Source organism: Malaclemys terrapin, chromosome 13 (genome assembly GCF_027887155.1).
Source record: "Malaclemys terrapin pileata isolate rMalTer1 chromosome 13, rMalTer1.hap1, whole genome shotgun sequence".
NCBI lineage: Eukaryota > Metazoa > Chordata > Testudines > Emydidae > Malaclemys > Malaclemys terrapin.
Window position 1 is genome coordinate 44,886,802 of NC_071517.1, and position 26,817 is coordinate 44,913,618.

A 26,817-nucleotide genomic window follows, 5' to 3' on the forward strand; every position below is an offset into this window, starting at 1 on the left:
TCTCACACTTCTTATCACACTGTCTGTACTCGGCTAGCTTGATTATCACTTCAAAAGTTTTTTTTTTTTTTTTTTTTTCCTCTTAATTAATTGGCCTCTCAGAGTTAGTAAGACAACTCCCACCTGTTTATGCTCTCTGTATGTGTGTATATATATCTCCTCATTATATGTTCCATTCTATATGCATCCGAAGAAGTGGGCTGTAGTCCACGAAAGCTTATGCTCTAATAAATTTGTTAGTCTCTAAGGTGCCACAAGTACTCCTGTTCTTCTTTTTAAAATGGGAAGTGATGTCATCGGGAGGCTCCCAGATGACAGGAAGCCATGAGTGTGACATCATGGGGTGGTTGTGTCAGGCTGTGTGCGTGTGTCCATGAGAAAGGCCATGACCTCAGAGGGTGGGGCGGGGTTAGTATTGACCATGATGAAACCGCACAGGGGCTGGAGGAAGAAGGGACAGGAAGTGACGACATCATCAGAAAAGGCGAGGAGGAGGAAGGGGAGGAAGTGATGTCAGCAGAGTCTGAAGATGATGTAATACCATCAGGAGAGTGACATCATGGACCAATGACAGGAAGGAGGAAATTACATAATAGGCCAGGAGGAGGAAGTGAGCTAGTTCCTTCCAGGTCCAGCAGGAAATGACTTCATTGTGCATTGGGGGGGTGGGACAGAAGGAAGTAACCTCATTGGCCTTGGGAGATCGACAGGAAGTTATATCATTGTGCTGGGTGAAAATTAGGTCTTTTCTCTCAGAAGGGTCTGGCTGGTGTGAGAGAGGAAGTGACCTCGTCAGGTAGGTCTGCAGGAGGAAGTGACCTCGTCCGTCAGATGAAGGTGGACTCCTTGTGGCTGGACAGCCGGTAGCCCCGGCTCTCCTGGAGTTGCCTGCACAGGGCCGCCTTCTCCTGCTCCAGCTGGGCGATGCGGTCGCTCTTCTCTGACACCTCCTGCCACCGAGAGGACAGCGGTCATGCTCGGGTGGCCACATTGGCCCGGCCCCCCAGCTGCCCCCCTGGATGGGAAGGGGGAAGCACGGACTCCTAGGACAGCCAGCAGGTGGCGCTAACCTCCCGGCCACCTTGAGCCCACTGCCCCAGCCCAACCTGGATGCTCCGGGGCAGGGAAGATGTCTCAGGTGGCCATTTTGTTGTGCTGCCCGTCGCTTATCCCTGCCGCCAGTCGACAGCCCTCGCTTCTCGGGCGGCCATCTTGGGCCTTCACCCAATCTATCAAGGAAGACCGATCTGGTGGCCGTTTGGTGGCACTGCCTCTTCCCCAGGCAGCCAACTTGGGGCGCTACCTCCTTGCCTCACCTCCTGGCTGCCTGGCAATGAAGATGTATGAGGTGGCCATCTTGAACCCACTGTCAAAACATGGCAGCAAAGGCAGGGACTAGCCTGCCTTAGCCCCGCAGCACCCCCGACCTACCCCCCCCGCCCAACCTCACCGCTAGGCACCTTAGGCCGCCATCTTGAATCCGGGCCTCGAACCCAACCTTGCCACAAGGCAGAGTTGGGTGCAGTTGGCCATCTTGAATCTCACCCCTTGCCACTCTAGGAATAGAACAATCAGGTGGCCATCTTGTTATGCGACTTCTCGGCCAACCAAGCCACCAGGGCGCAGGGCAGAGACCCCGAGAGAGTTGGCCATCTTGACCAATTGCCGCACCCTGAGGGAGGCAGGGTGGACTTTGCAGAGTCGGCCATCTTGAACCCGTCTCTGCCGCCCTTTTCCGAGTCCCAAATTCCCCCTCCTGGGCCCATGGCCGCCTCCGTACCTTGATGAGCAGGCGGTTCTGCTCCTTCAGCACGTTCACGGCTTGCTGCTGAAATTCCTGCTGCTTTCCCATTTGGAAGAGGGGGCCCCCAAACCGGCTGGAGGGGAAGCAGGGGGGAGGGTCAGCCTGGGTGGGGGGGAAGAACAGATCAGTGGAGTCCCTTTTCATACTAGCCAAGAGAGTGCCTAGCTCCCCATTCCTCCCCCCCGCCGGTGCCCCTCACTCCCGACCCCCAGCCCCTGCAAGCCCCCCCCCTCCCGCTGACCTTTCCAGGGCTGGCCAGTAGGTTTCGCAGCCCGAGATTCACCTCCTGGATCTTGGCCAGCAGGAGGCAGCTCTGATTGGGGCACGAATCCGGGAAATAATCCTGGGGGGCGGGGAGAAGAAATAGTCAATGGGGAAAATTCCTGCCGCGAGCGTGCACGTCACCTGCCGGACGCCTGGGTCCCCTGTACCCACCCTGGGCAGCTTGGGCTGATCCACTGCATCCCATATCACAGTTCACCCCTCCGTCATGGGAACAATGGAATGATCCATTTCACTCCCCCCCCCAACACTAAACAATGGAATGATCCATCCACACTAAATAGTTATGGAATGAGCCAATATCCTCCATCCAACAGTAACAATGGATTGTTCCTCCCATTCATCCCGCTAATAATATGAATGGAATGACCCATTGCCTCCTCCCAATAATACTGTGGACGCATCTGTCCTGCAGCGATTACAATGGATCGGTCCATTTCGCCTTCATGAGACAGTGACAATGAATCAGTCCATTCACCCCCTAATGATAACAATGGACTGATCCACCCCACCTACTTTTTATAACAGAACAACCCACCCCTCTAGTCACACACAACCGGACACCCTAGCCCCGCCCCTTCCCAAAGCCCCGCCCCCACCCATTCCCCCTCCCTCGGTGGCTCGCTCTCCCCCACCCTCACTCACTTTCACTGGGCTGGGGCAGGAGGTAGGGGTGCAGGAGGGGGTGAGGGCTCTGGAGTCAGGCTGGAGATGACGGGTTTGGGGTGCAGGAGGGGGCTCCAGGCAGGAGGGTGGCACTGAGGGATTTGGAGTGGGGGAGGGGGCTGCGGGTTGAGGCAGGGGGTTGCGGTGCCAGAGGGGGTGAGGGGTTCAGGGGATGGGAGGGAGCTCGGGGCAGGGGCTTACCTTGGGCGGCTCCTGATCAGTGGGGCAATGGGGTGGGGGGAGATAAGGCAGGGTCCCAGCCTCTCCCAGCCCCTCTGATTGCGCTGCGCGCACCCTGGAAGCAGCCAGCAGGTCCGGGTCCTAGGTGGGGGAGCCAGGAGGCTCCACACGCCAGTCTTGCTTGCAGGCACCGCCCCCACAGCTCCCACTGGCCAATGGGAGTGCATAGCCGGTGCAGCGCGTGGAGCCCCGTGGCCCCTCTGCCTAGGAGCCGGACCTGCTGGCTGCTTCTGGGGCGCAGCGCGGAGCCAGGACAGGCAGGGACTAGCCTGCCTTAGCCCCGCAGCACCCCCGACCAGACTTTTAACGGCCCAGTCGGTGGTGCTGACCGGAGCCCCCAGGGTCCCTTTTCCACCGGGTATTCCAGTCAAAAACCGGACACCTGGTAACCCTCACCCCTCTGCACAGTAATAATGAAATCATCTCTTCTCTCCTCTCCCCATTAAATACAATGGACCGCTCCATCCCCCCCATTATTAATAATGGACCAAACCGCTCCCTTCACCCTTTACACAATGGACTGAGCTCTGCTCCCCCCCTCCCCCAGTAACAACAGCCTGCTCCATTACCACCCTATTCATACCAATGGCCCAATCTATTCCCCCCATAATCCTAAAGGACGGATCCTTCCACCCCCCCCGGAGGGACTGATCCATCCCCATTCTAATCACAATGGTTTGATCCACCCCAAAGATCGATCTATCCCCATCTCCTAATTAATACTAACAGATCAATCCAATCCCCCTCACAATAACAATGGATTGATCCGTCTCTCCTTCCAGTAAAAATGGTTGATCCATGTTTCCCAGGCTAACTGGATTTATCCACCCCCCATTAGAAACAATGGACTGATCTATTGCCCACCCCTCAATTAAAAACACGAACCACCCCCCATTGTGACAATGGACCGATCTGACCCCTCCCATCCCCCCCAAAGACAATGACCTGATCCATTCCCCCCCGCGCCGTTAGGGGGCGATGGTACGTACCGGCTCCGCCCCCGCCTGCTCCTGCCTGCGCTGGGCCTCCAGCAGGTGGCGCCGGTACCAGCCCCGCAGGCGCTCGGCCAGTTCCAGCCCCTGCAGCAGCGCGTCCCGCTCCCGCTCCCGCGCCTGCCTGCGCTGCAGCTGGGGGGAGACGGGGGTCAGCGTGGGGCGGGGAGCCCGGACGCCTGGGTTCTCTCCCCGGCTCGGGGAACGGGGGCGGGGCTGGGAGCCCGGATGCCTGGGTTCTCTCCCCGGCTCTGGGAGGGCAGTGGGGGCTGGTGGTTAGAGCAGGGGGGCTGGGAGCCAGGACTCCTGGGTTCTCTCCCTGGCTCTGAGAGGGCAGTGGGGGCTGGTGGTTAGAGCAGAGGGGGCTGGGAGCCAGGACTCCTGGGTTCTCTCCCCGGCTCTGAGAGGAGAGTGGGGGCTGGGAGTCAGGACACCTGGGTTCTCTCCCTGGCTCTGAGAGGGCAGTGGGGGCTGGTGGTTAGAGCAGGGTGCCCCGGACGCCTGGGTTCCCGAGGGCGGAGCTGTCACTCACCCCCAGGAAGAAGTGCTCCGCCTCCCAGCTGTACAACCCGGTGCCCAGGGGCAGGATGAGGATGGTGTAGCCGCGCTGAACAGCCCCGGGGGCCAGCAGCAGCGACAGCAGGGGGCAGCGCCGCATGGCAAGGTGGGGGGGCTGGCAGGGAGCCCCCGCCCACATCCCAACCCCCGCTCCCGTGTGGGAGAGCCCCCTGTGTCCTTCCCCTTCCGCGCTGCCCCCTTCACATCTCCTCTCTGCCCCTCTCCGGTGGCTCCCGCTCGGCAGCCCAGCCTGGCGCTGACTGAGGGGTCCGGCCCCAGGGAGCCCAGTCTGGGGTGGGGGGGGACACACCCTGTGCCTGGCTAAGCCCCCGGCCGCTGAGCGCAGCACTTCCCGCGGTGCCGAGACAATGGCCCCTAAGCCCCGGCTTCCGCCCGGCTGGGCCGGGCAGGGGGGGACAGAGACGGGGACGGAAAGAAACTGTCTCCCCCGGCCCTAGTGAGGACAGGCCCCCTGCCCCATTCCCTGTCCCCCTGAGCCAGCCAGTCCCTGCCCTGGGGCTGGATGGGAGCTGGCGCCCCCGAGAGGGGACAGGCCCCTGCCCCATTCCTGCCCCCCCGAACCAGCCAGTCCCTGCCCTGGGGCTGGATGGGAGCCGGCGCCCCCCAGAGGGGACAGGCCCCCTGCCCCATTCCCCCCCCCATCCTCTAGGACTTCAGTAATTATTTCTGTTCTTCACCAGTAGAGAACACCAGGGGACTGCAGGCTGGGAGTGAGGGGCGCCGGGCCGGGGGAGCCCAGGGGGCTGCGGGTCAGGAGTGAGGGGCACAGGGACGGGACGGGTCCAGGGGGCTGCGGGTCGGGAGTGGGGGCCGCCGGCCGGGCTCGGGGGAGCCCAGGGGTCTGCGGGTTGGGAGTGGGGGGCGCCGGGCTGGGCTGGGGGATACCAGGGGTCTGCGGGTCGGGAGAGGGGGGCACAGGGCCGGGCTGGGCCGGGGGATACCAGGGGTCTGCGGGTCGGGAGAGGGGGGCGCCGGGCCGGGCTGGGCCGGGGGATACCAGGGGTCTGCGGGTCGGGAGAGGGGGGCGCCGGGCCGGGCTGGGCCGGGGGATACCAGGGGTCTGCGGGTCGGGAGAGGGGGGCGCAGGGCCGGGCCGGGGGGACTCACCGCCCCGTAGTCGATGCCGTGGGTGATTGTGTGGCGTCGCGGCTCCTTCTGCACGCGGAGGCTCCGGGGCCGCCCAGCCTGGCTCAGGGCGCTGTTGATGCTGCGGGATCGGGTCACGCCCCTCGGCTCCCCCTCACCTGGGGGGAAAAGGGGGGGTGAGCACGGGGCCTGTCCCCTGTATGGGGCGCCGGCTCTCCCCAGCCGGGGATTGGCTGGCTCAGGGGGGCGGGGAATGGGGCCTGGGGCCTTTGTCCCCTTGTCCCGTCCTCGCTGCTGTAATTAAACCACTAATTAATTACAGGGCCTCATTGATCGCCCGGCTGGGCCTGTACTGATCCATCAATCCTCGTATTGGAGACACAGACACGATCCTCATCCATGTCATTAACTGGCCCTGGGCGTCCCACGCCGGTGCCCCTCTCTCCCGAGACATAGCCCCCTGCCCCCCCAGCTCTGCTGGTGCCCCTCACTCCCGACCCGCAGCCCCCTGCCCCCCCCAGCTCTGCCGGTGCCCCTCACTCCCGACCCATAGCCCCCGCTAACCCAGCCCTGCCCCCCCAGCTCTGCCGGTGCCCCTCACTCCTGACCCGCAGCCCCCTGCCCCCCCTAGGGCTGTGAAATATCGGGACAGGGGGTGGGCAGGTAATAGGAGCCTATATGAGAAAAAGCCCTGAATACTGGGACTGTCCCTATAAAATCGGGACATCTGGTCACCCTCCCCCTCTCCCCCTCTCTTGTGTCTCAGCCCCTCGGCTCGGGATTGCCGTGCATGGTAGAGAAGGGGGGGCAGGGATTTAAGGGGTGGGGGAGAGGATGGGGGGGGACTGAGGGGGATGGGAATCTCTAGGGCTGGCTGTGGGGCTGAGAGGCCATGGGGCTGGGTTCCCATGGAGACCGACCGAGGGACAAAGCCGGGGCTTGTGGCCCAGCCCAGCCGACTCAGCAGGAACAGGGCAGCCGGGGCCTGGCGCCAGGAGCGACCCCCCCACCCCCCCGTGGACACAGCTGTGCTGCCCGATGGCCAGCCACACGTAGGCAGCTCCGCCGGCGCCCCTCACTCCCGACCCGCAGCCCCCTGGGCTCCCCCAGCCCCGACGGCGCCCCCCACTCCCGACCCACAGCCCCTGCTAACCCAGCTCCGCCGGCGCCCCCCACTCCCGACCCGCAGCCCCCTGGGCTCCCCCGAGCCCTGCCGGTGCCCCTCACTATCGACCCGCAGCCCCCTGGGCTCCCCCAGCCCTGCCGGCGCCCCTCACTCCCGACCCGCAGCCCCCTGGGCTCCCCCAGCCCCGCCGGCGCCCCTCACTCCCGACCCGCAGCCCCCTGGGCTCCCTCAGCCCCGCCGGCACCCCTCACTCCCGACCCGCAGCCCCCTGGGCTCCCCCAGCCCCGCCGGCCCCCCCCACTCCCGACCCGCAGCCCCCTGGGCTCCCCCAGCCCTACCGGCGCCCCCCACTCCTGACCCGCAGCCCCTTGGGCTCCCCCAGCCCTACCGGCGCCCCTCACTCCCGACCCGCAGCCCCCTGGGCTCCCCCAGCCCTGCCAGCACCCCTCACTCCCGACCCGCAGCCCCCTGGGCTCCCCCCAGCCCCACTGGCGCCCCTCACTCCCGACCCGCAGCCCCCTGGGCTCCCCCCAGCCCCGCCGGCGCCCCTCACTCCCGGGCTGTTTGAGGTGAGTTTAGCTCCGTCTAGCTCATGGATTCGGGTCTTCCTCATGCCCGTGGGCCCCAGGCTGGAGCAAATACAGCCCCTCCCCCAGCGCTGAGATGCAGCCACCTCTGGGGTGGGGCGGCTGCTTGTACTCTCCGGTGGGAGTTTCGTGGGCCGAAGGCAGCGATCCGGGAAGGGAGGCGCCCGCAGCAGCTGGGGCTGGCGCTCGGCCGGCCGGTGGGTCGGATTAGACGCCTTAATCTGCGGCTTAACTCGAGTGAAATCTGCCAGGTGCCAGGCCGGGGGGAGACGCTGGGAGCGGCGCCCGCGGGAGCTGGGGTCGGTGTGTGGGGGGTAGGGGGGCTGGGGCAGTATCGGGCCCCTCTCGTGGCTGAAATCAATGGCTTGCCCTTCCCCCGCCATGGGGCCGGCTCCCCAGGGCTCTGGCTGGCCATGGGGCCGGGGCGGGCCTGGCTCTAAGAGGATTGGGGCTCTCCATGGCCGGGCAGACAGGATCAGCTCTGCTAAGCCCTCGGCCGTATGCTGCCAGGCTGAAGCCCCCCTCCTGAGAGACCGGGGGGGTCTGGCCCCACAGCCTGGCTGCCCATCCCCCCCTCCATTCCCCTACACAGCCTGTACCCACCCCCCACTCCTCCCATCACCCCCAGCCCTGGGAGCTGCCACTGGGGCCTCGGGATCACTCAGGGGCCTGAGAAGGGCCCAGGCGGGGTCAGGATCCCAAGCTCTCGGCTGCCCCCGGGGGCAGGGCTCTGGGTGTGTCTGAACCTTCCCCCTCCACCCCCCACCCACCCCGTGGCTCTCTGGGTCTCTCTCCTCACTAGCCCCCTGTCCCCCTGAGAACCCAGAAGTCCGGGCTCCCAGTCCCCCCGGTTCTAACCACTAGCCCCCACTCCCCTCCCAGAGCTGGGGAGAGAACCCAGGAGCCCTTGCTCCCAGCCCCCCCTGCTCTAACCCACTAGCCCCCATTCCCCTTCTGGAGTCAGGGAGAGAACCCAGGAGTCCAGGGCCCCCGCCCTGCCCCCCTCACTCACGCGTCTGGCTCCCGCTCGTCCTCTCCTGTGCCGAGTTGTGTCCGGTCTCAGCCGGCTCCGGCCCGGGCCCCTGCTCCTCCTCCCGGTCCCGGAGCAGCGCGATTCTCAGCCCAGCCACCAGGCAGGGGAAGCTCAGAAAGCCCCCGCTGGGCCCCGCCACCTGCTGCAGGGCGGGCAGCACCCCCGGGGGCAGGCGCTCATGCTGCGGCCCCCCCGGGGGGCTCAGGCCCGGGCCCCCCCGGCCCCAGCGGCTCTCGATCTCCGACAGGTGCACGGCCCCGCTCCGCTGCTCGTCCAGGATCTCGAAGAGAGTCCGGAGGCTGCGGAGGAAGGACCGGGGCAGCCGTGGAGCCAGGCCCAGGGCAGCGTCCTCGGGGGCAGCAGGGGAAGGGGAGGCAACCAGGGAGGTCATGGGTCAGAGCGGGGTGGGGGGCTGGGAGCTGGTCTCCTGGGTTCTCTGGGAGGGGAGTGGGGTCTGTAGGGTTAGAGCAGGTGGGAATGGGAGCCAGGATGCCTGGGTTCTGTGGGAGGGGAGTGGGGTCTGTAGGGTAAGAGCAGGGGGGGCTGGGAGCCAGGACACCTGGGTTCTCCGGGAGGGGAGTGGGGGTCTGGTGGGTTAGAGCAGGGGGGGCTGGGAGCCAGGATGCCTGGGTTCTCTCTGTGGTGGTGGCTTCGTCTGTCTGTCCGTTCCGTCCCTCGCCAGCCCATCTCGGAGTCAGAGGGGCTGGGGGGGAGGGGGGGGTGATCCCAGCTGGGAGCCGGTCACGTGACTCACCAGCCTGTCCACTTAATCCTCCAGGCCAGCTGATTAGCAGCTCCAGCTAATGAACCTTCCCCACTCTGGGATCGGGGCCAGGGGGTCAACCCTCTGGGAGGGGGAGAGACCCAAAGAAACCAGCCCCTGCCCACATGAGCTGCCCTCCCTTTCACCCCCTTGTCTGCTCCCCGGGTCTGGGCGCCCTTTGTTATTGTAGGGTCTCCTGTATCAAAAGTGGCTTGGGAAAGGTTGGTTATGGTCGGGTCTCCCATGAGCGCTGGGGGGCGTCTGGTTTGTTATGGTAGGGTCTCTCTCGTCCACGCTGGGGGGCGGCTGGTTTGTTATGGTAGGGTCTCCCATGAGCACTGGGGGGGCAGCTGGTTTGTTATGGTAGGGTCTCTGATGAGCGCTGGGGCAGGGCTGGTTTGTTATGGTAGGGTCTCTGATGAGAGCTGGGGGGTGGCTGGTTTGTTATGGTAGGGTCTCCCATGAGCGCTGGGGGGTGGCTGGTTTGTTATGGTAGGGTCTCTCTCGTCCACGCTGGGGGGCGGCTGGTTTGTTATGGTAGGGTCTCCCATGAGCACTGGGGGGGCAGCTGGTTTGTTATGGTAGGGTCTCTCTCGTCCACGCTGGAGGGCGGCTGGTTTGTTATGGTAGGGTCTCCCATGAGCACTGGGGGGGCAGCTGGTTTGTTATGGTAGGGTCTCTGATGAGAGCTGGGGGACGGCTGGTTTGCTATGGTCGGGTCTCTCTCGTCCACGCTGGGGGGCGGCTGGTTTGTTATGGTAGGGTCTCCCATGAGCGCTGGGGGGCGGCTGGTTTGTTATGGTAGGGTCTCTCTCGTCCACGCTGGGGGGCGGCTGGTTTGTTATGGTAGGGTCTCCCTGGTTCGTTGGGGTCGGGTTTTGCGGAAGTGCTGGTTATTGTAGGACGTACTGTAAAGGCAGCTCAGCCCAAGCCAGGGTCTGGTGGCCCCTGTAGCCCCCCATGGAGCGAGGGGCCTTCAGCCTGGGCCCACCTCTGGCCTTCCACCCCTCCCCTGCACACGGTCCCCTGCCCCCCATCACCCCCCCTCCTCCGGGGGGCAGCAGGAGCCTCCGTCCGACCGAAGAATCCGCCCCCAGCTCCTGGGGGAGACCCCTGGGGAACGGGCTCGGGTGGGGGGGCTAGAGGGATTAGAGTGGGGGGTAGCCGGGGGGCGGGGGAGGTTGAGTGGCACAAGCCTGACACCTTGTGGCCAGTAGCAGCATTGCACCTTATGGACAGCAAGGCCCCCCCAGCTCTGCCGGTGCCCCTCACTCCCGACTCGCAGCCCCTGCTAACCCAGCCCTGCCCCCCCAGCTCTGCTGGTGCCCCTCACTCCTGACCCACAGCCCCTGCTAGCCCAGGGGGACTCTTTGGCCGTTCGATGTCTGGCTGTTTCTCTCTCTGGTCCCCAGGGCTGGCGCCTCCGGATCGCGTTTCCTGGCTCTGGCTGGTTCGCAGGGAGCAGCTGTCGGCTCCAGGCCCGGGGACCGTCTGTTCATCTCCCCGTGGGCGCCGGGGGGCGGAGGTGGGGGGGAACGTGGGCCCAGCCAAGACAGCAGCTGCCACTCACGGCATCTGGGACTGGGAGTCCTAGGAACCGGCCTCGGGCCTCAGGACAAAGGAGGAAAGTGGCAGAAAAAATCAGTGACCTGGCGGCAGCAGGGATGGGGGGCGCCCAGGGCTGGGCTGGCAGGGGCTGCGGGTCGGGAGTGAGGGGCACCGGCAGAGCTGGGGGGGGCAGGGCTGGGCTGGCAGGGGCTGCGGGTCGGGAGTGAGGGGCACCGGCAGAGCTGGGGGGGGCAGGGCTGGGCTGGCAGGGGCTGCGGGTCGGGAGTGAGGGGCACCGGCAGAGCTGGGGGGGGCAGGGCTGGGCTGGCAGGGGGCTGCAGGTCGGGAGTGAGGGGCACCGGCAGAGCTGGGGGGGGCAGGGCTGGGCTGGCAGGGGCTGCGGGTCGGGAGTGAGGGGCACCAGCAGAGCTGGGGGGGCCCAGGGCTGGGCTGGCAGGGGCTGCGGGTCAGGAGTGAGGGGCACCGGCAGAGTGGGGGGGCAGGGCTGGGCTAGCAGGGGCTGCAGGTCGGGAGTGAGGGGCACCGGCAGAGCTGGGGGGGGCAGGGCTGGGCTGGCAGGGGCTGCGGGTCGGGAGTGAGGGGCACTGGCAGAGCTGGGGAGGGGGCAGGGCTGGCAGGGGCTGCGGGTCGGGAAGTGAGGGGCACCGGCAGAGCTGGGGAGGGGGCAGGGCTAGCAGGGGCTGCGGGTCAGGAGTGAGGGGCACCGGCAGAGCTGGGGAGGGGGCAGGGCTGGGCTAGCAGTGGCTGCGGGTCGGGAGTGAGGGGCACCGGCAGAGCTGGGGGGGGGGTGAGGGCTGGGCTGGCAGGGGCTGCGGGTCAGGAGTGAGGGGCACCGGCAGAGCTGGGGAGGGGGCAGGGCTAGCAGTGGCTGCGGGTCGGGAGTGAGGGGCACCGGCAGAGCTGGGTTGCTTACGGATGCAGTTGATGATCTGTTGCCCTCTCCTGGTCGGGCCGTGAACTGCAGCCTCACCCCCTGTCATGTTATAGCTCGGGAAGGCCAAACAGTAGCTCACGGAGCCCCCCAGGGCCCCCTCTTTCTCTGCCTACCAGACAGGGCAGGGGGGAGCTCAGGGCTTCTGCCCTGGGGGCGGGGGGAAGGATCGGGGCAGAAGCCCCAGGACCTGGGAGGCGCTGCCCCGCTGGGCAGGTTGTGGGTGTCTCGTGGCTCTCAAACATCTGAGGATTCGCGTTCGCGGCTCGCCAGGTCCCTACGTTTGGCCGCCCCAGTCACTGACCCCAAGACGCAGCCACCTCTGGGGTGGGAGCTAGTTATACGGGGACCCCTCTGGGGTGGGGGCTGGTTACACGGGGACTCCCCTGGGTGGGGCGCGGCGGCTGGTTACCCAGGGACTCCTCTCTTGGCCCAGAGGCACAGCCCCTCTAGGGTGTGTGGGGGGCAGATGACAGGGACCCGGTGCAGAGGTGCAGCCCCTCTGGGGTGGGGCACGGCGGCTGGCTACACAGGGACACCAGCGCTGGCCCGGAGCTGCAGGCTGAGTGCCCAGGGCTGGCCAGCGGGGACTGTAACTCGGGGACCAGCACAGGGCAGGGGAAGCTGCTGCTGGTTAATGGGTAACCCGGGGCCGAGCAGCAGCCCAGGGGCTCCGTCGGGCGTGTGCTTGGGGGGGGGGAATATGGGCTACGAGGGGTTAAATCAGCCCCCCATGGGCAGGAGCCTGGCTGGGCCCCTTGGGGAGCAGCTCACAGTCCCAGGGTGTCCCCCAGCCCCCCAGATCCGGGCTGCGGGCCCAGGCCTCCAGCAGGGGTCACAGGCTGCCCGGCTGCCAAGGTCAATATTGACAGAACAGGCGGCTGGCATGGCGGAGGGGGGCGGAGCCGGGGCAGCTGGGGGGGGGGATGCTGGGGTGGAGGGGGGCAGGGGACGGATGGAAGGATGCATGGGGGGCTGGGGATTAGCTAGATGGGGGGCTGGACAGAGGTGGGTGGGGGGGATGGATGGATAGAGGGATGGGAGGAGGGATGGGTAGGGGGGTGGGTAGCAGGGGTGGGGTTGGGTAGAGCGGAGGATGCACAGATACACTTGGGTGATGGGGGAGGGGCAGCAGGGGGCCGGCTCTGGTCCCCAGGCCACTGGGCCAGGCCTGAGACGCCCCAAGGACTGGAGGGGGGCAGTGGGGGGAGCTTTGTAATCAGCCTCCCCCTGACCCTGTTAAACAACAGAGCTGGAGGGAGGGGGACATGGGACCCAGCCCTGCCGGTGCCCCTCACCCCTGACCCGCAGTCCCTGGGGTGGTTGTCGGTTGTCAGTGTGGGGGTGATTTGAATCTCTGCCCTCCCCTTCCAGTTTCCTTCCCCACCCGGTCTGTGAGCCGTTGAAATGACTGACACCGGATTTCCGTGGCCTCCCGCCCGGGGCTCCCCATTCATAGCCGAGGACAGCGGTTTATTGTGTCGCTTCAAGTCTCCGCCCTGCCACGGCCACATGGGCCTTTCCTCCCTGTATTCAGCCCCCTGCTCTAAGCTGCTGGTCCCAGAGCCGGGGAGAGAACCCATGAGTCCCGGCTCCCAGCCCCCCCTGCTCCCCTCCCAGTGCTGGGGAGAGGACCCAGGAGTCCGGGCTCCCAGCCCCCTCTGCTCCCCTCCCAGTGCTGGGGAGAGAACCCAGGAGTCCGGGCTCCCAGCCCCCTCTGCTCCCCTCCCAGTGCTGGGGAGAGACCCCAGGAGTCCGGGCTCCCAGCCCCCTCTGCTCTAACCACCAGCCCCCAGTCCCCTCCCAGAGCCGGGAGAGAACCCAGGAGTCCTGATCCGCGGGGCAGCTCTGTCTGTCTGTCTGTCTGCAGCTGCCCACGAAGGACGCGAGTCTTTCCCTGGCACCGTCTGTCTGTCCCGGGAAGGGAAACTTCAGAGCAGCCGGGACAGGGGGAGCAGAGAAGGGGAGAGGGCGGGAGGTGGGGGGCAGGGGGCGCGGAGGTAGGGGGGAGGTGGGGAGGAAGGGAGGGGGCTTGGGGCAGAGGGAGAGGGAAGGAGGCTGGGGGGGCAGAGGGAAGAGGTAGGTGGGGCAGGAGGAGAGGGAAGGGGGCTGGGGGGGCAGAGGGAGGGAGGGAAGGGGGCGGGACTGGCAGGAGAGAGAGGCAGCCCCCCCCCACGCCCCAGCCTGCCCCCTCCCCTCCCCGGTGACTCACTCTCTTCCTGGGTGGGGCTGGCGGGGCGGACCCGCCGCTCCGGATCGGCTCCGTGTTGCGCCGAGAGTTGCCCGTAGGACTCCGAAGTGGGGCGATTCGCGTCCCCCCGGCCCGGCCCCGGCTTTTCCCGCCCCGTGGGGGAGCCTTGACACGCGCCCGAGCTGCGGAGCTGGGGGGATTTGTCCGTTTCTAATCCCCCGCCCCGGAGCCAGCCCCGGGCCATGGCCGAGGAGCAGACGCAGGTGGAGCTGTTCGTCAAGGTAAGCACGGGGGGCGCCCTAAACTCCGGAGCCGCTCCGCATTGACCCCCTTCCCGGGGGGAGCCCGGCCTGCCCCCCCGTCCCCCAACGGGAGTGGGGCCAGAGGAGAGTGAGAACCCGGGAAGGAGGAGAGAGTCCCCCCTCGGCCCCCCTTCACTTCTCTGAATCCCCCCCCCGGGTCGGGGACTGGGTGGGGGAGGGGAGAGGGGGGAGCTGGTTATCTGGGAGGGGGATCAACTTTCCTCCTCCTCCTTCCCCCTGAAGTGGGGGGTTCCGACTCTTTCCTGCTCCCCTCCTCTCGCTGCCCCCCTCTTTTCTCCTTCCCCTTTCACACCCCCTGCCCTTGTTTCACACCCCTCTCTCCTCCCGTTCACACCCCCTCTTCTCCTTTCCCGCTTTTTCACCCCTCCTGTCTCCCTCCAGGGTCCTTCCCTCTTCACACCCCCTTTCCCTCTTTTTCACATCTCCTTTCCCTCTTTTTCACACCCCTTTTCCCACCCCTCGCCTGGCCCCGGTTCTCTTTCCCTCCCTTCCCGCGGCCCCTTTTCTGCCCCCTTCTTTCCTCCCTCCCCCAACTTCCTTCCTTCCTCTGCCTCCTTCCCTCTCCTGCCTTCCTCCTCCAGCTCTGCCTCGCTCCCCCTTTTCTCTCCCCAGCCTCTGGGTGGGTCCCGCCTTCCCGCCCCCCCTCACTCTTTCCCAGGGTTGCTCGTCGACTCACGTCCACCCCGTTTGGGGAAGTGTCTTCAACGGACTCGGGCGCATGCGGCCAGCCGGCCCCAAAATGCTGTGGCCCCAGCCGGCCACGCCGGGTGGGCCGTGGGAGAAGCTATGCTGGGCCGGGACACCGGGATCCCACCACCACACACAGGGTCTGTCCCGTACCCTATAGATCAGTTACAAAACCGCACCACCGCTGGGTGCACTTCTTGGGGGTGCAACTGTTTTTTGGGGAGTGTATGTGTGAAAACTGCAGCTTGGGGGACCCCTGACGTGTCCCCCGAATTCGGGGCTGGTGAGACCAACTTTATGGCTTAGAAAAATTCGAAGCTTTTCGATTGATTTCTCTTTTTTTGGCGGGGGGGAAATTAACTTTGCGGCCTGCATCCTTCCTCTCCTCCGACGCTGAAAGGGTTGAAAATGAAACTGCTTCGTCAGCCGGGCATTCGACCAGAAAGAAGGTTTTCCTACCCCCCCAACCCCCCCCCCCCAATAACCCCCCCCCTTTTCAAGGAACTGAACAATCTGCTGCGGCCGCCCCGGCTCCTGCTCTCAGATCTGCGTGTAGATCCCTGAACTACGTTTCCAAAGCGTGGCTTGGATGTCACGGGCTTGGCAGAAGACACTCTTACAGGACTGGCCTAGGTGGGAGAGTCAGACGGATAGAAGCTAAAGTTAGCACCGCATGCAAATACACACGGCCTCCCCTCTGCATCGCTTTCATTCCCTCGGCGGGCGTGTTTTGTTTCTCTCTGGCCTGGCCTACGCCCAAATCTAAAACCACTGAGCGTCACGAGCCCCGATCTGGCCGCTCTCCGTTGACTTCCACCCATTTATTCAGCACCTGGACTCCTGAAGTTTAATATTCAGCCCCCAGAGGGGCGGAGAAATTCCTAGATTTGAGGATCATTGTGATCTAGCGCCTGTTTGACGCAGGCCTGGCGCTTCCCTGTGTCTATTCCTGCCCCAGCCTGGGCAGATCTTCGCGCTAATGAGCCCATCTTGAGTTAAAAACAGAGACTCTACCATCCTTCAGCAAGTTGTCCCACTGGTTAATTCCCCTCCCAGTTAAAAAATGTCCACCTTATTTCCCCTCTGACTTTGTCCAGTTTCAACTTCCAGCCGTAGGCCCCTCCTAGATCTGAATTCCCACGTGAAGCCCTGGTCTTACAGCGGTTTCGCCTCCCTCTGATACAAACTGCTTTGAGACGCTTCTAACCTGATTTGAAATCGCTCCACGCACAGCCGAAGTGGGTTGATGCTGGCTTCCCTGGCCCACGAATATCTTAGAGCTTTGAAAAGTTGTATGGTCCTGAATTGGGAGAGAAAAGCGGCCATTTCCACCAGACATGAACGAAAAAAACCCAAACGTTTGGTCGGTTTGGGTCAATCGAATGTTGTCTTCCCGTTTTCAAACTTTTAAAAATCTTCTTTCAAGTCTGATTAGCTTGTGTCCCGATTAAAAAGTCGGTTTGAATCGTAAAATCAGAATTTTTTTATTTTGTTTTGAAAACGTAGCCACAAAACTTTCAAACAACTTTTATCGGTGGTTTTTTTTTTTTTTGTCGGGCAATTTGTCAAAACCGACCCTGTTTTGCCAACGTTTTCAACAAAGCGACACTTTTTGACGCAAAAAGAGCTGTTGGAAAATCACGACTGGCTGTGGGGTTAACGAAAGCACTTAAGTCCTGGATTAATCTTCCCTTGAGTGCGGGTGTACTTGGGCCTGGCTTGGCCCAACGACTGTACGGGGTTCAGGAGAATTTTCTCCAGAAACATTTTTCATTGTGGGGGGACACCAGGTTCTCAGCACCAAAATTTCCTTTGTGAAAGTGTCAATTTCAATGAACGTTCTGTTCCGGGGCGAAAAAATTGGGGGGAAAAAGTTTGGTGAATGTTGACACATCCCGTTTTTTGCCATTCTTGGAATGAAAAGCTTCGATTTTCGCTTGGAAACGACTTGTGGCCTGGAAGTTTGTGTTTTAAAAAGATCCAGACTGAAATGAAACACTTTGATATGAACCAAATGTTTTGATTGACCGGAAGCGGGGTTGTTGGGGGGTTTTTGGTCAGATTTCCGGGTGGCGTAAAATGTTGAGAGTTTGGCTTTTCCTCCCACTTCGGGAATGAAAAATGTTCAAACTCTCCAATTCGCACATGATTTGAAAGCCGTTTCGGGTCTAGTCTGAGGCTTCGGGTGGAAACGGCACAACCGATCAGCGGTAATCCGCCCGCTCTGGGGATCTTGGGAGTTAATTTGTCCTGTGGACAATCTCACTGCAGCTAGACTACGCCCGGAGACGCTACCTCGAATGCAGCCAACTCGAATTAATTGTACATCCGTCTGAAGACTCAACTCTCTTCACGTAGTGACGTGAAACCACGACCAGGCCTTCTAAAGCATCCGTGGAGCACCTTCATCCGTTCAAACACTGCAGCGAGTTTCCCATGTAAACAAGGCCGGTGTTGAGAAACTGACTAAGCTAAACCGAAATAAAGCCACTCGGAAAGCAGAGTGCCTGGAGTGGGGTTTGAAACCCCTCAAACTGGGGGCAATTTTTAAACTGGGTTTGGAAAAAAACCAATGATTTGGCGGAACAATTTTGTGGCCAGTAGTTTGAAACATTTGATTTGGGGAAAAGGTCAATGGAGGAAAACTTTTCAACTGGTTTGAAGATCCCCTTGGACAATCAAACTGGGGCTACTTCTGGTTTACACAGCCGGGGGCTCTGTCCCTTTCCTCTTCTGTCTCGCTCTCCTTCCTCCTTCTCTGCTTGTCTTTTGTTCTCTCTCTGGGCCGGTTTAAACGGGCTGTGCTTGGGTATGGGCTCGGTTAAACCGTCTGTCTCTTTCACGGGTCTTTCCACTCCTCTTTTCTCTCCCTCCCTAGGAGGAAGCCCCCCCCCAAATCTCACCCCTGGGAGATCTTAATCCAACTTTGTACGAGCTTCGTACGCCCCAGCAGTTGAGTAATGCAGCACGGCCTTTCCTTCTGCTCCACTTTGATCTGCGTCTCCTCCTTCGAGTTTGTTCTTCTTCTTTCTTCTTTCTTTCTTTCTTTCTTTCTTCTTCTTTCTTTCTGTGTCTGCTCTGTTCCCCTCTTTCTATCTCTTTCTTCCTCTTTCTTGTGGGTGTGTGTCTGGATCAGGGTGGGGCAGGGATACAAAACAGGACTCTTGGGTTCTGTCCCAGGGGAGCGGACGGGGGCGGCGGGGGGGGCTAGTGATTAGAGCAGGAAGGTTGAGAGGCAGGACGCCTGGGTTTCTCTCCCTGGCTCTGGGAGCGGAGTTGGGGAAAGTGGTTAGAGCAGGGGGGGCTGGGAGCCAGGACTCCTGGGTTATATCCATGGCTCTGGGAGGGGAGTGGGGGCTGGTGGGTTAGAGCAGCGGGGCTGGGAGCCAGGACTCCTGGGTTCTCTCCACGGCTCTGGGAGGGGAGTGGGGGCTGGTGATTAGAGCAGGGGGGCTGGGAGCCAGGACTCCTGGGTTCCATCCTCAGCTGTGCATGGTCCTTCCTGTGTCTGGTTTCCTTCCTAGCTACCCCTCCTTGTCTCCTGTTGTTTTCCCTAGAGCAGGTTCCCAGACCAATTTTCTTTGTCTGTTTAAAATCCAAACTGGGCTGAGGGCTGGTTTCCCCTGGGCTGGGCTCACCCACTCCCTGGGGTGCGGCGCCTGGGACTTCAGAGCAGCTGCAATTAGTGTAACTTTAGTTATGGCAGAACAGGACTCCGATGTGGGAGGGGAGTGAGGTCTGCTGGGTTGGAGGGGGGAGCCAGGACTCCTGGTTTCTGTCCCTGGCACTGGGAGGGGAGTGGGGTCCAGTGGGTTAGAGCAGAGGGATGGGGAGCCAGGACTCCTGGGTTCTCTCCCCAGTCCTAGGAGGGGGGACCTGGGCAAGTCACTTGATCTCTTGTGCCTCAGTTTTTCCATCTGTTGAATGGGGATCCTGATTTCTCTCTGGTTTCTCTAGGTAGAGAGTAAACTCGTCAGGACAGGGCCTGCTTCTCTCCTTATGTGTCTGTGCAGCACCTGCTGTGGGGGGGCCTGATTCTGGAAAGGCCCCAGCCGAGCCCCCCTGCCCCGCCCCCTGCTGACCCCCACCCGGCTCCCCACAGCCCAGCACCCCTGCTGACCCCCACCCAGCTCCCCGCAGCCCAGGCCCCCTGCTGACCCCCACCCGGCTCCCCGCAGCCCAGCGCCCCCCTACTGCCCCCCACCCAGCTCCCTGCAGCAAATCCATGACCGGGGGGTGGGGGGACTGAAGTTAGAGGAAGGAACCAATTAACCCAAGGGGGTGGAGGAATGTGAATGAAAGAACTTTCTGGGGTGACATCACTGCAGGGGGACAGGGGTAAGCGGGGCCCCAAACACAGTGCAGTAAAGAGCCTGCCTCAGGTTGACTCAACGTTTCCTGGCTCCGCCTGGCCAGATTGCACCTGGGAAGGGCGAGTCTCCCTATAAAACCCTGGGGCTGGAATGTCTCTCCGGGGCTGGGGTAAGGACCAGGGGGCATTACACGAAAGGGGGGCTGGTTTTAAAGGGACAGGCCCTGCATTTCCTTTTCTCAGACAGTGTCCGGGCAGGGATGGGGCCCGCCGGCCCAGAGGGAGGGGGGATGGATTGGAAGTGGGGAATGTGGATACCGAGCTTTATCTCGGGGCTCTGGTTGTCTGAGGACTGGGTGAGGGTGGATGCTGGGGCTTGGACCTACGGGGGACAGCAGGGAGGGGATAGTCAAAGGGGAATCACTGCAGCACTTCACGGTATAGGGCATATGACACACACACAGCTCTACTGGTGCCCCTCATCCTGACCCACAGCCCCCCTGATATCACAGCACTGGCCCCCCACCCCCAGCTCTGCCGGTGTCCCTGACTCCCGACTCCCTTAACATTTTTGCTTTCTGGGACTTGGCTAGGGATGGGGCAGTCCCACCGGCTGCCTCCCCCTCCCTGGCTCAAGGTAAACCCATAAACCGAGCCCAAGTCGGATCCCCCCCCGCTGCGCCCCACCCTGCACCCAGCCAGCTGGCCCCTGGGTCGGAGCTGGTGGCCCAAGACGAGGAAGGCCCCGTGTCCATCCCTCATCCAGAGACAGGTAGTCCTGGCCCAGCCCCCCCCGCCCCCCGCTCTAACCACTAGACCCCACTCCCGTACCAGAGCCAGGAGAGAACCCAGATGTCCGGTTTGCCGGCTACGGCTGTTGTGGCAGGGAGGGGCGGCTGCGTCTCTGTAATAACCATCACTGGATGGAGTGTGTTGTTTCTCCATGGCAACCGGTCAGGTCTGTCACCTTGTGTGTGGGTGTGACCTGTTTCTACAGCAACTGGCTGTGGGTGTGGCCCAGTTGAGCGGGCCGGGGCCTTGTGTCACTGTAGCCACCCTTTGTGGGGGGTAGTTGTGTGTGTCAGGTTGTGTATCCAAAGGCACCAGTTGTGGGTGCTGGTAGAAGGGGCGGGTGTGAAGCCGCTGCCGAGCGACTGGCTCTGCCTGTCACCTGGTGGAGGGGGCTGGGTTGCCGGCGTCTCCCGGGCAACTGGCTGGGGGCCTGGGGGGTGTGGCAGCGGGCAGCAGGATCTGGCTGGAGAGCCGGGATCCTGTTCCCAGGGCTGTGCTCTGTGACCCCTGTGTTGGGGGGGGGAGTGTGTGTGTGTGGGGGGGGGGTGCGCAGGGTGTCCTGTGACCCCCTGAACTGGAGGGGGTGTGGGGGGGTTAACCCTTGCGGTGCTGCCTCCCAGCCAACTGCCTCCCCAACAGCCAGAGATCTGTGCCCCTCCTCCTGCCCCAAACCTCACACTCCTACCAGCCCCCCAACACCCCCTCCTGCCCCAGCCACCCCCTCCTGCCCCAGACACCCCGCCTCCCTGCCCCCCTGCCCTCCATAGACACCACCTCCTCTCTGCCGTACCCCATCCCCTTCTGCCACAAACACCCCCGCCTCCCATGCCCCCAGACATCCCCGCCTCCAGCCCCCCACCCCCCTTCCCCATAGACATCCCCTCCTCCCTGCCCCCACCCCTGCCCCCCAAAGACACACTCTCCTCTCTGCCCGTACCCCATCCCCTTCTGCCACAAACACCCCCGCCTCCTGCCCCCAGACATCCCCGCCTCCCTGCCCCCACCCCCTTCCCCCATAGACATCCCCTCCTCCCTGCCCCCACCCCTGCCCCCAAAGACACACTCTCCTCTCTGCCGTACCCCATCCCCTTCTGCCACAAACACCCCCGCCTCCCTGCCCCCAGACATCCCCGCCTCCCTGCCCCCACCCCCTTCCCCCATAGACATCCCTCCTCCCTGCCCCCACCCCTGCCCCCCAAAGACACACTCTCCTCTCTGCCCGTACCCCATCCCCTTCTGCCACAAACACCCCCGCCTCCCTGCCCCCAGACATCCCCGCCTCCCTGCCCCCACCCCCTTCCCCCATAGACATCCCCTCCTCCCTGCCCCCACCCCTGCCCCCCAAAGACACACTCTCCTCTCTGCCCACACCCCATCCCCTTCTGCCACAAACACCTCCGCCTCCCTGCCCCCCACATCCCCATAGACATCCCCTCCTGTCCCCAGACACCCCCGCCTCCCTGCCCCCACCCCCTTCCCCCATAAACATCCCCTCCTCCCTGCCCCCACCCCTGCCCCCCAAAGACACACTCTCCTCTCTGCCCCCACCCCATTCTCTCCCACCCCCAAACATCCCTCCTTCCGCACCCCCACCCCCTGTTCCCCCAGACACCCCCTCCTTCCCTCCCCCTTGTCCCCCCGCAGACCCTACCTCACCCCACAGGCCCTTCCCTTTCCTGCTGCTTCCCCCTCCCAACACCTCCCCCAGCCCCCCCCCCCATCGGCCCCCAACACACTGTCAGGAGAGGGCCTGTCAGTCAGCGACTCCCCCCACCCCCATGGGGTGCGCCTTCCCCCCATATCCCTTGAGATCCAGTCCCCGCCCCGCCCCCATGGCACCGAGCAGGAGGGGGTGGGGGGCGGAGCGCAGCCCCTGGGGGAGCTGAGGGGGGCTATGGGGAGTTGCAAAAGGGAGCCCGCTGCAGGGTCCCTATAGGGCAGGCTTAGAGCGCCATCTGGTGGTCAAGGCTGGTATGGCAGCCACACCCCCATGGGGTCTGTCTAGCAAGGGGGCGCCATCTGGTGGCCAAGGCGGGTATGGCAGCAGGACACCTATCAGGCGTTATAGCTGGGGGCGCCCCCCTGGTGGTGGCTGCCGGTATTGCAGCCTAGATAACACGGAGTGGGGGAGGGGGCTGGGCAGCCCTGCCCCATGGGGGTGTGTGGCAGCTCCAAGGCAGGCCGGGGGCGGGCAGGTGGAAGCTCTGGGGCAGGTGGGGCCGGGCACTGGGCGGTTGCTGAGACCCCTCTGCTCTGTGCCAGGCCGGCAGCGATGGGGCCAAGATCGGGAACTGCCCCTTCTCCCAGCGGCTCTTCATGGTGCTTTGGCTCAAAGGCGTCACCTTCAACGTCACCACGGTGGACACGAAACGGTGGGTGAGACGCAGCCGGTGCCCCTCACTCCCGACCCGCAGCCCCTGCTAGCCCAGCCCTGGGCTCCTCCCCCCAGCTCTGCCGGTGCCCCTCACTCCCGACCCACAGCCCCTGCTGCCCCAGCCCTGCCCCCCAGCTCTGCCGGTGCCCCTCACTCCTGACCCGCAGCCCCTGCCAGCCCGGCCCTGCCCCCCCCCAGCTCTGCCGGTGCCCCTCACTCCCGACCCGCAGCCCCTGCCAGCCCAGCCCTGCCCCCCCAGCTCTGCCGGTGCCCCTCACTCCCGACCCGCAGCCCCTGCTAACCCAGCCCTGCCCCCACCCAGCTCTGCCGGTGCCTCTCACTCCCGACCCGCAGCCCCCAACAGCCCAGCCCTGCCCCCCCCAGCCCTGCCAGTGCCCCTCACTCCCAACCCACAGCCCCTGCTAGCCCAGCCCTGCCCCCCCACAGCTCTGCCGGTGCCCCTCACTCCCGACCCACAGCCCCTGCCAGCCCAGCCCTGCCCCCCCAGCTCTGCCGGTGCCCCTCACTCCCGACCCGCAGCCCCTGCCAGCCCAGCCCTGCCCCCCCAGCTCTGCCGGTGCCCCTCACTCCCGACCCGCAGCCCCCTGCTAGCCCAGCCCTGCCCCACCCCCAGCTCTGCCGGTGCCCCTCACTCCCGACCCGCAGCCCCTGCCAGCCGAGCCCTGCCCCCCCCAGCTCTGCCGGTGCCCCTCACTCCCGACCTGCAGCCCCCGTCTCTCATTGCAGGAGGACTGAGACGGTTCAGAAGCTTTGCCCGGGTGGGCAGCTCCCCTTCCTGATGTACGGGACCGAGGTCCGGACCGACACCAACAAGATCGAGGAGTTCCTGGAGGAGGTGCTGTGCCCCCCCAAGTACGTGCCAAGGAGCTGGTCTGGGGTGGCAGGGGGCGTGTGCGGGGGAAGGGCAGGCTGGGAGCCCGTCATGTGGCAGGGAGTTCCGCTGGCCACCGGGGAAGGACCAATCCCCAGCCACACCTGTGGGTAGCTCCGCCCACCAGTTCACTGAAATGGGGGGATCTGAGACCTCTGGGTGGGGAAGGGGTGTGTTTCCTGTTTTGGGGGGGATGGGGGAGCTGGATCCTCTGGGTGTGGGGGTCACTAGGGAGGGGTATCAGGGCAGGTTTTGGAGGCTGTAGGGGAGGTGTGGGGGGCACTGGGGTGTGTGAGGAGGGGGTGTCTGGGGGGGTGGATGATAAAGGAGGGGGGACCCCACATGCCTGCATCTCTCACTGCCCCCCCCAGGTACCCCAGGTTGGCCGCCCGTAACCCCGAGTCCAACACAGCCGGGCTCGACATCTTTGCCAAGTTCTCCGCCTACATCAAGAACTCGAACCCGGCGCAGGACCCCGGTGAGCGGGGCAGGGGGAATCCCTGGGGCGGGGGGAGGGGCGAAGGGGAATCTCCCCCTGGGGGAGAGGGCGGGGAAACCCCTCACTTCTCATTGGCTGCCCCAGGTCGCTCTCTGTCTTTCCATTGGCTGTCTCGTGGGCAAACCTTCACCATCCTCCATCTCCTCCTTGTTCTCCTTGGCTGCCCCTCTGACTCCACTTTGTTCCCATTGGCCGCCTCTCAGTCAACACCCCCTGCCCCTCCATTCCCATTGGCTGTCTCTCTGCTGCTACTTATTGCTCTCTTGTTCTCATTGGCTCTTTCTCTTGACTGCCCCTTGTCATTGGTCGGCCCCTTTGTGTCTCTTCCCCTGTGTCTCTCCTACCCCACATCACCCCCTGCTTCTCATTGGCTCCCTCTCTTGGCGGTATCTGTCTCCTCTCCGTTCTGATTGGTCGTGTCCCTTTGCCAGCTCCTCTCCCCTTGGTTCTGATTGGTTCCAGCTCTGTCCTCGCATTGGCTGCCCCTTTTGTTCCCTCCTCATTCTAATTGGCTCCTTCTCTCTGTTGCTGCAATCCCTCTGTCGCCTCTCATTGGTCGCTCCTGTCTCCCCTTGGTTCTCATTGGCTGCTCTTGTCTGCCATTGGATCGCCCTGATCTTGCTTTGATTTTCATTGGTTGCCTCCATTACCCTTTCTTCTGATTGGTGCCCCCCTCATCTGCACTAGATTCTCATTGGCTACTTCCCTGGCCTTCCTGAGTTACCTTCTCCTCTGACTGGCTGCCTCCGATCTCGCCTTGACACTCATTGGCTGGCTCCCAGCTTCCCTGGATTTTGATTGGTTGCCTCTCTGCTCCCCTGAGCTTCTCCCCCTTTTGATTGGCTGCCATATGTCTCTTTATTCATTCTCATTGGCTTCCCCCCCTTTACCCTCTCTTGACTGGCTGGATGCCACGCCCTGGATTTTGATTGGCTGTCCTCCGTCTCTGCTCTGTTCTCATTGGCTGCCCCTCTCTTTCTGCCCCATTTCCTTCACCCTCTCTTCTGATTGGCTGTCCTCCATCTGCCCATGCGTCTCATTGGCTGCCTGCCCCCCAGTGCTGGAGAAGGGGCTGCTGAAGGCGCTCAAGGTGCTGGACAATTACCTGATGACGCCGCTGCCGGACGAGGTGGACGAGACGAGCGCCGAGGACGAGACGCGCTCGAGCCGCAAGTTCCTGGACGGGGACGAGCTGACGCTGGCCGACTGCAACCTGCTGCCCAAGCTGCACATCGTCCAGGTGGGGGCGCAGGGCCGGGGCCGGCCACCAGGGGGCACCGCTCTCAGCCACGGCCGGCGCCGGGGGCGTGGTGCTGCGGGGAGGGTAGCGGGGGGCGCGGTGCTGTGGGGGGGGGCAGGGGGCACTGTGCTGTGGGGTGGGAGGCAGTGGGGGGCGCTGTGCTGTGGGGTGGGAGGCAGAAGGGGGCGGTGCTGCGGGGAGCATGGGAAGCGGGGGGCACTGTGCTGTGGGGTGGGGGGCAGCAGGGGGCGTGGTGCTGTGGGGAGCGTGGGAAGCGGGGGGCGCTGTGCTGTGGGGTGGGGGACAGCAGGGGGCGCGGTGCTGCGGGGTGGGGGGCAGCGGGGGGCGCGGTGCTGCGGGGTGGGGGGCAGCGGGGGGTGCGGTGCTGGGGGGTGGGGGACAGAAGGGAGCGCTGTGCTGCAGGATGGGGGCAGCAGGGGGTGCTCTCCTCTGGCCCCAGGGCCCTGCTCGGTAGCTCGGGGTCCTGCTGCCGGGCTCTCTCTGGGGCTGTGTTTCGGTGTCGATGGCTCCGCCTGGGACGGTGTCTCTCTCCGGCTCTGTCGCTCTTGGGGGCTCCGGCTCCCAGCTGAGAATCTGGGAGCGGTCGGTGAGCGCAGGACGGGTGGGCCTGCCTGGTGCTTTCTCGATCTTTTACCAACCTCTATATCTGTGGGGTCGGCCGTGGGTCGGGCCATGGGTCTGGCCGTGGAGCCATGGGTTGGGCTGTGGGTCGGCCCATGGGGCCATGGATCTAGCTGCGGGGCTGTGGGTTGGGCCGTGCATCGGGCCGTGGACCTGCGGGGCTGTGGGGCTGCGGGTCAGGCTGTGGGTCAGGCCTCAGGTCAGGCTGTGGGGTCATGGGTCAGGCTGCGGGTTAGGCTGTGGGTTTTGCTATAGGGCCATGGGTCTGGCCGTGGGTCTGGCCGTGGGGCCGTGGATCTAGCTGCAGGGCGGTGGATCGGGCTGCGGCCCCGTCAGTGCCCGGCGCTTTGTGGGCCTGACCCCCGTGCCCCCCCCCAGGTGGTGTGTAAGAAGTATCGGGGATTCACCATCCCGGAGGCACTGGAGGGGATCCACCGGTACCTGCGAAACGCCTACGCCCGCGAGGAATTCGCCAGCACCTGCCCCGACGCCGAGGAGATCGAACTCGCCTACGAGACGGTGGCCAAAGCCCTGAAATAGCCCTGGAGGGGCCAACGGGGCCCCCCCCAGCATGGGGGCTACAGAGCCCGGAGGGGGGGGGGCTGATTTCTGGGGGGCTGTACTCTGTCCGGAGAGGGTGTGTGGATTCATGCTGAACTGTTAAACCCTTTAAATAAACCTTTAAAACTCCCCTTGGTGAAGTCATGAGAGTCGGGGGGAGGGGATGGGACCCAGGCGTCCGGGACGGCAGCAAAGGGCGCTCACCCCTAGGAGCCCTGCTTCCCTCCCAGCGCCTGCGTGGTGGGGAGAGACCAGGACCAGCGCTGGGGGTAGGAATCTTGGAGCAGTTGGGGGGGGGGGTGTTCAGAGGTTCTGATTGGCTGGCAGCGGTCACATGGCTCAAGGTAGGAGGACACTTTGACGCCACACCTGGCTAACGCTAGGAGGTGGGGCAGAGCCACCAGGGGTAACCTTGAAACCATCACTAACTTGATCTCACTTCCCCCATCAATTCCAGTGCTCTGTAGCCCCTCCCCCAGTTTCACCCCCCCCCCCCATCAGTCACTCCCAGGGGGCGGCTTTTAACTCTTTATTTCCCAAGCACAATTCGGAGGCGGGGGGGGGGCACAGATCTTCAGAGGGAGGAGTCACTGTCTTGGAGGGGGCATCTTGGAGCTTTCAATGCAGGGGTGGGACACACAGAGTG

General features: G+C 63.9%; 2 protein-coding genes across 3 annotated transcripts; one reads left to right on the forward strand and one right to left on the reverse strand.

Moving 5' to 3' along the window:
- Positions 1 to 283: 283 nt before the first annotated feature.
- Positions 284 to 14,093, reverse strand: SAPCD1 (suppressor APC domain containing 1). 2 transcript variants are annotated; one of them, XM_054047690.1, is made up of 6 exons: positions 13,871 to 14,093; positions 5,671 to 5,807; positions 3,982 to 4,119; positions 2,088 to 2,147; positions 1,781 to 1,906; positions 284 to 950 (listed from the first exon to the last, which is right to left on the reverse strand). In XM_054047690.1, exons 1-6 carry the CDS (start codon positions 14,091 to 14,093, stop codon positions 828 to 830), a joined length of 807 nt encoding a protein of 268 aa, XP_053903665.1. In that variant the 3' UTR covers positions 284 to 827. The 2 variants fall into 2 exon arrangements, with proteins under 2 accessions (XP_053903665.1, XP_053903664.1); XM_054047689.1 differs by having other exon boundaries at positions 2,046 to 2,147.
- CLIC1 (chloride intracellular channel 1) lies at positions 14,046 to 26,302 on the forward strand. Its single transcript, XM_054047691.1, has 6 exons — positions 14,046 to 14,130; positions 22,226 to 22,335; positions 23,085 to 23,210; positions 23,601 to 23,707; positions 24,787 to 24,968; positions 25,989 to 26,302. The coding sequence occupies exons 1-6, from the start codon at positions 14,092 to 14,094 to the stop codon at positions 26,148 to 26,150; spliced, it is 726 nt and encodes a 241-aa protein (XP_053903666.1). The 5' UTR covers positions 14,046 to 14,091; the 3' UTR covers positions 26,151 to 26,302.
- Positions 26,303 to 26,817: the final 515 nt, after the last annotated feature.

Excerpts from the sequence above, each read along its gene's own strand:
- CLIC1 (XM_054047691.1), top strand. The coding sequence starts at position 14,092 with ATGGCCGAGGAGCAGACGCAGGTGGAGCTGTTCGTCAAG. Across the intron at positions 14,131-22,225 it reads AGGTGGAGCTGTTCGTCAAG|GCCGGCAGCGATGGGGCCAA; the intron begins GTAAGCACGGGG and ends GCTCTGTGCCAG. Across the intron at positions 24,969-25,988 it reads CCAAGCTGCACATCGTCCAG|GTGGTGTGTAAGAAGTATCG; the intron begins GTGGGGGCGCAG and ends GCCCCCCCCCAG.
- SAPCD1 (XM_054047689.1), bottom strand. The coding sequence starts at position 14,093 with ATGGCCCGGGGCTGGCTCCGGGGCGGGGGATTAGAAACGGACAAATCC. Across the intron at positions 4,120-5,670 it reads ACGGCATCGACTACGGGGCG|CTGCAGCGCAGGCAGGCGCG; the intron begins GTGAGTCCCCCC and ends GTCTCCCCCCAG. Across the intron at positions 951-1,780 it reads AGAACCGCCTGCTCATCAAG|GAGGTGTCAGAGAAGAGCGA; the intron begins GTACGGAGGCGG and ends TCTCGGTGGCAG.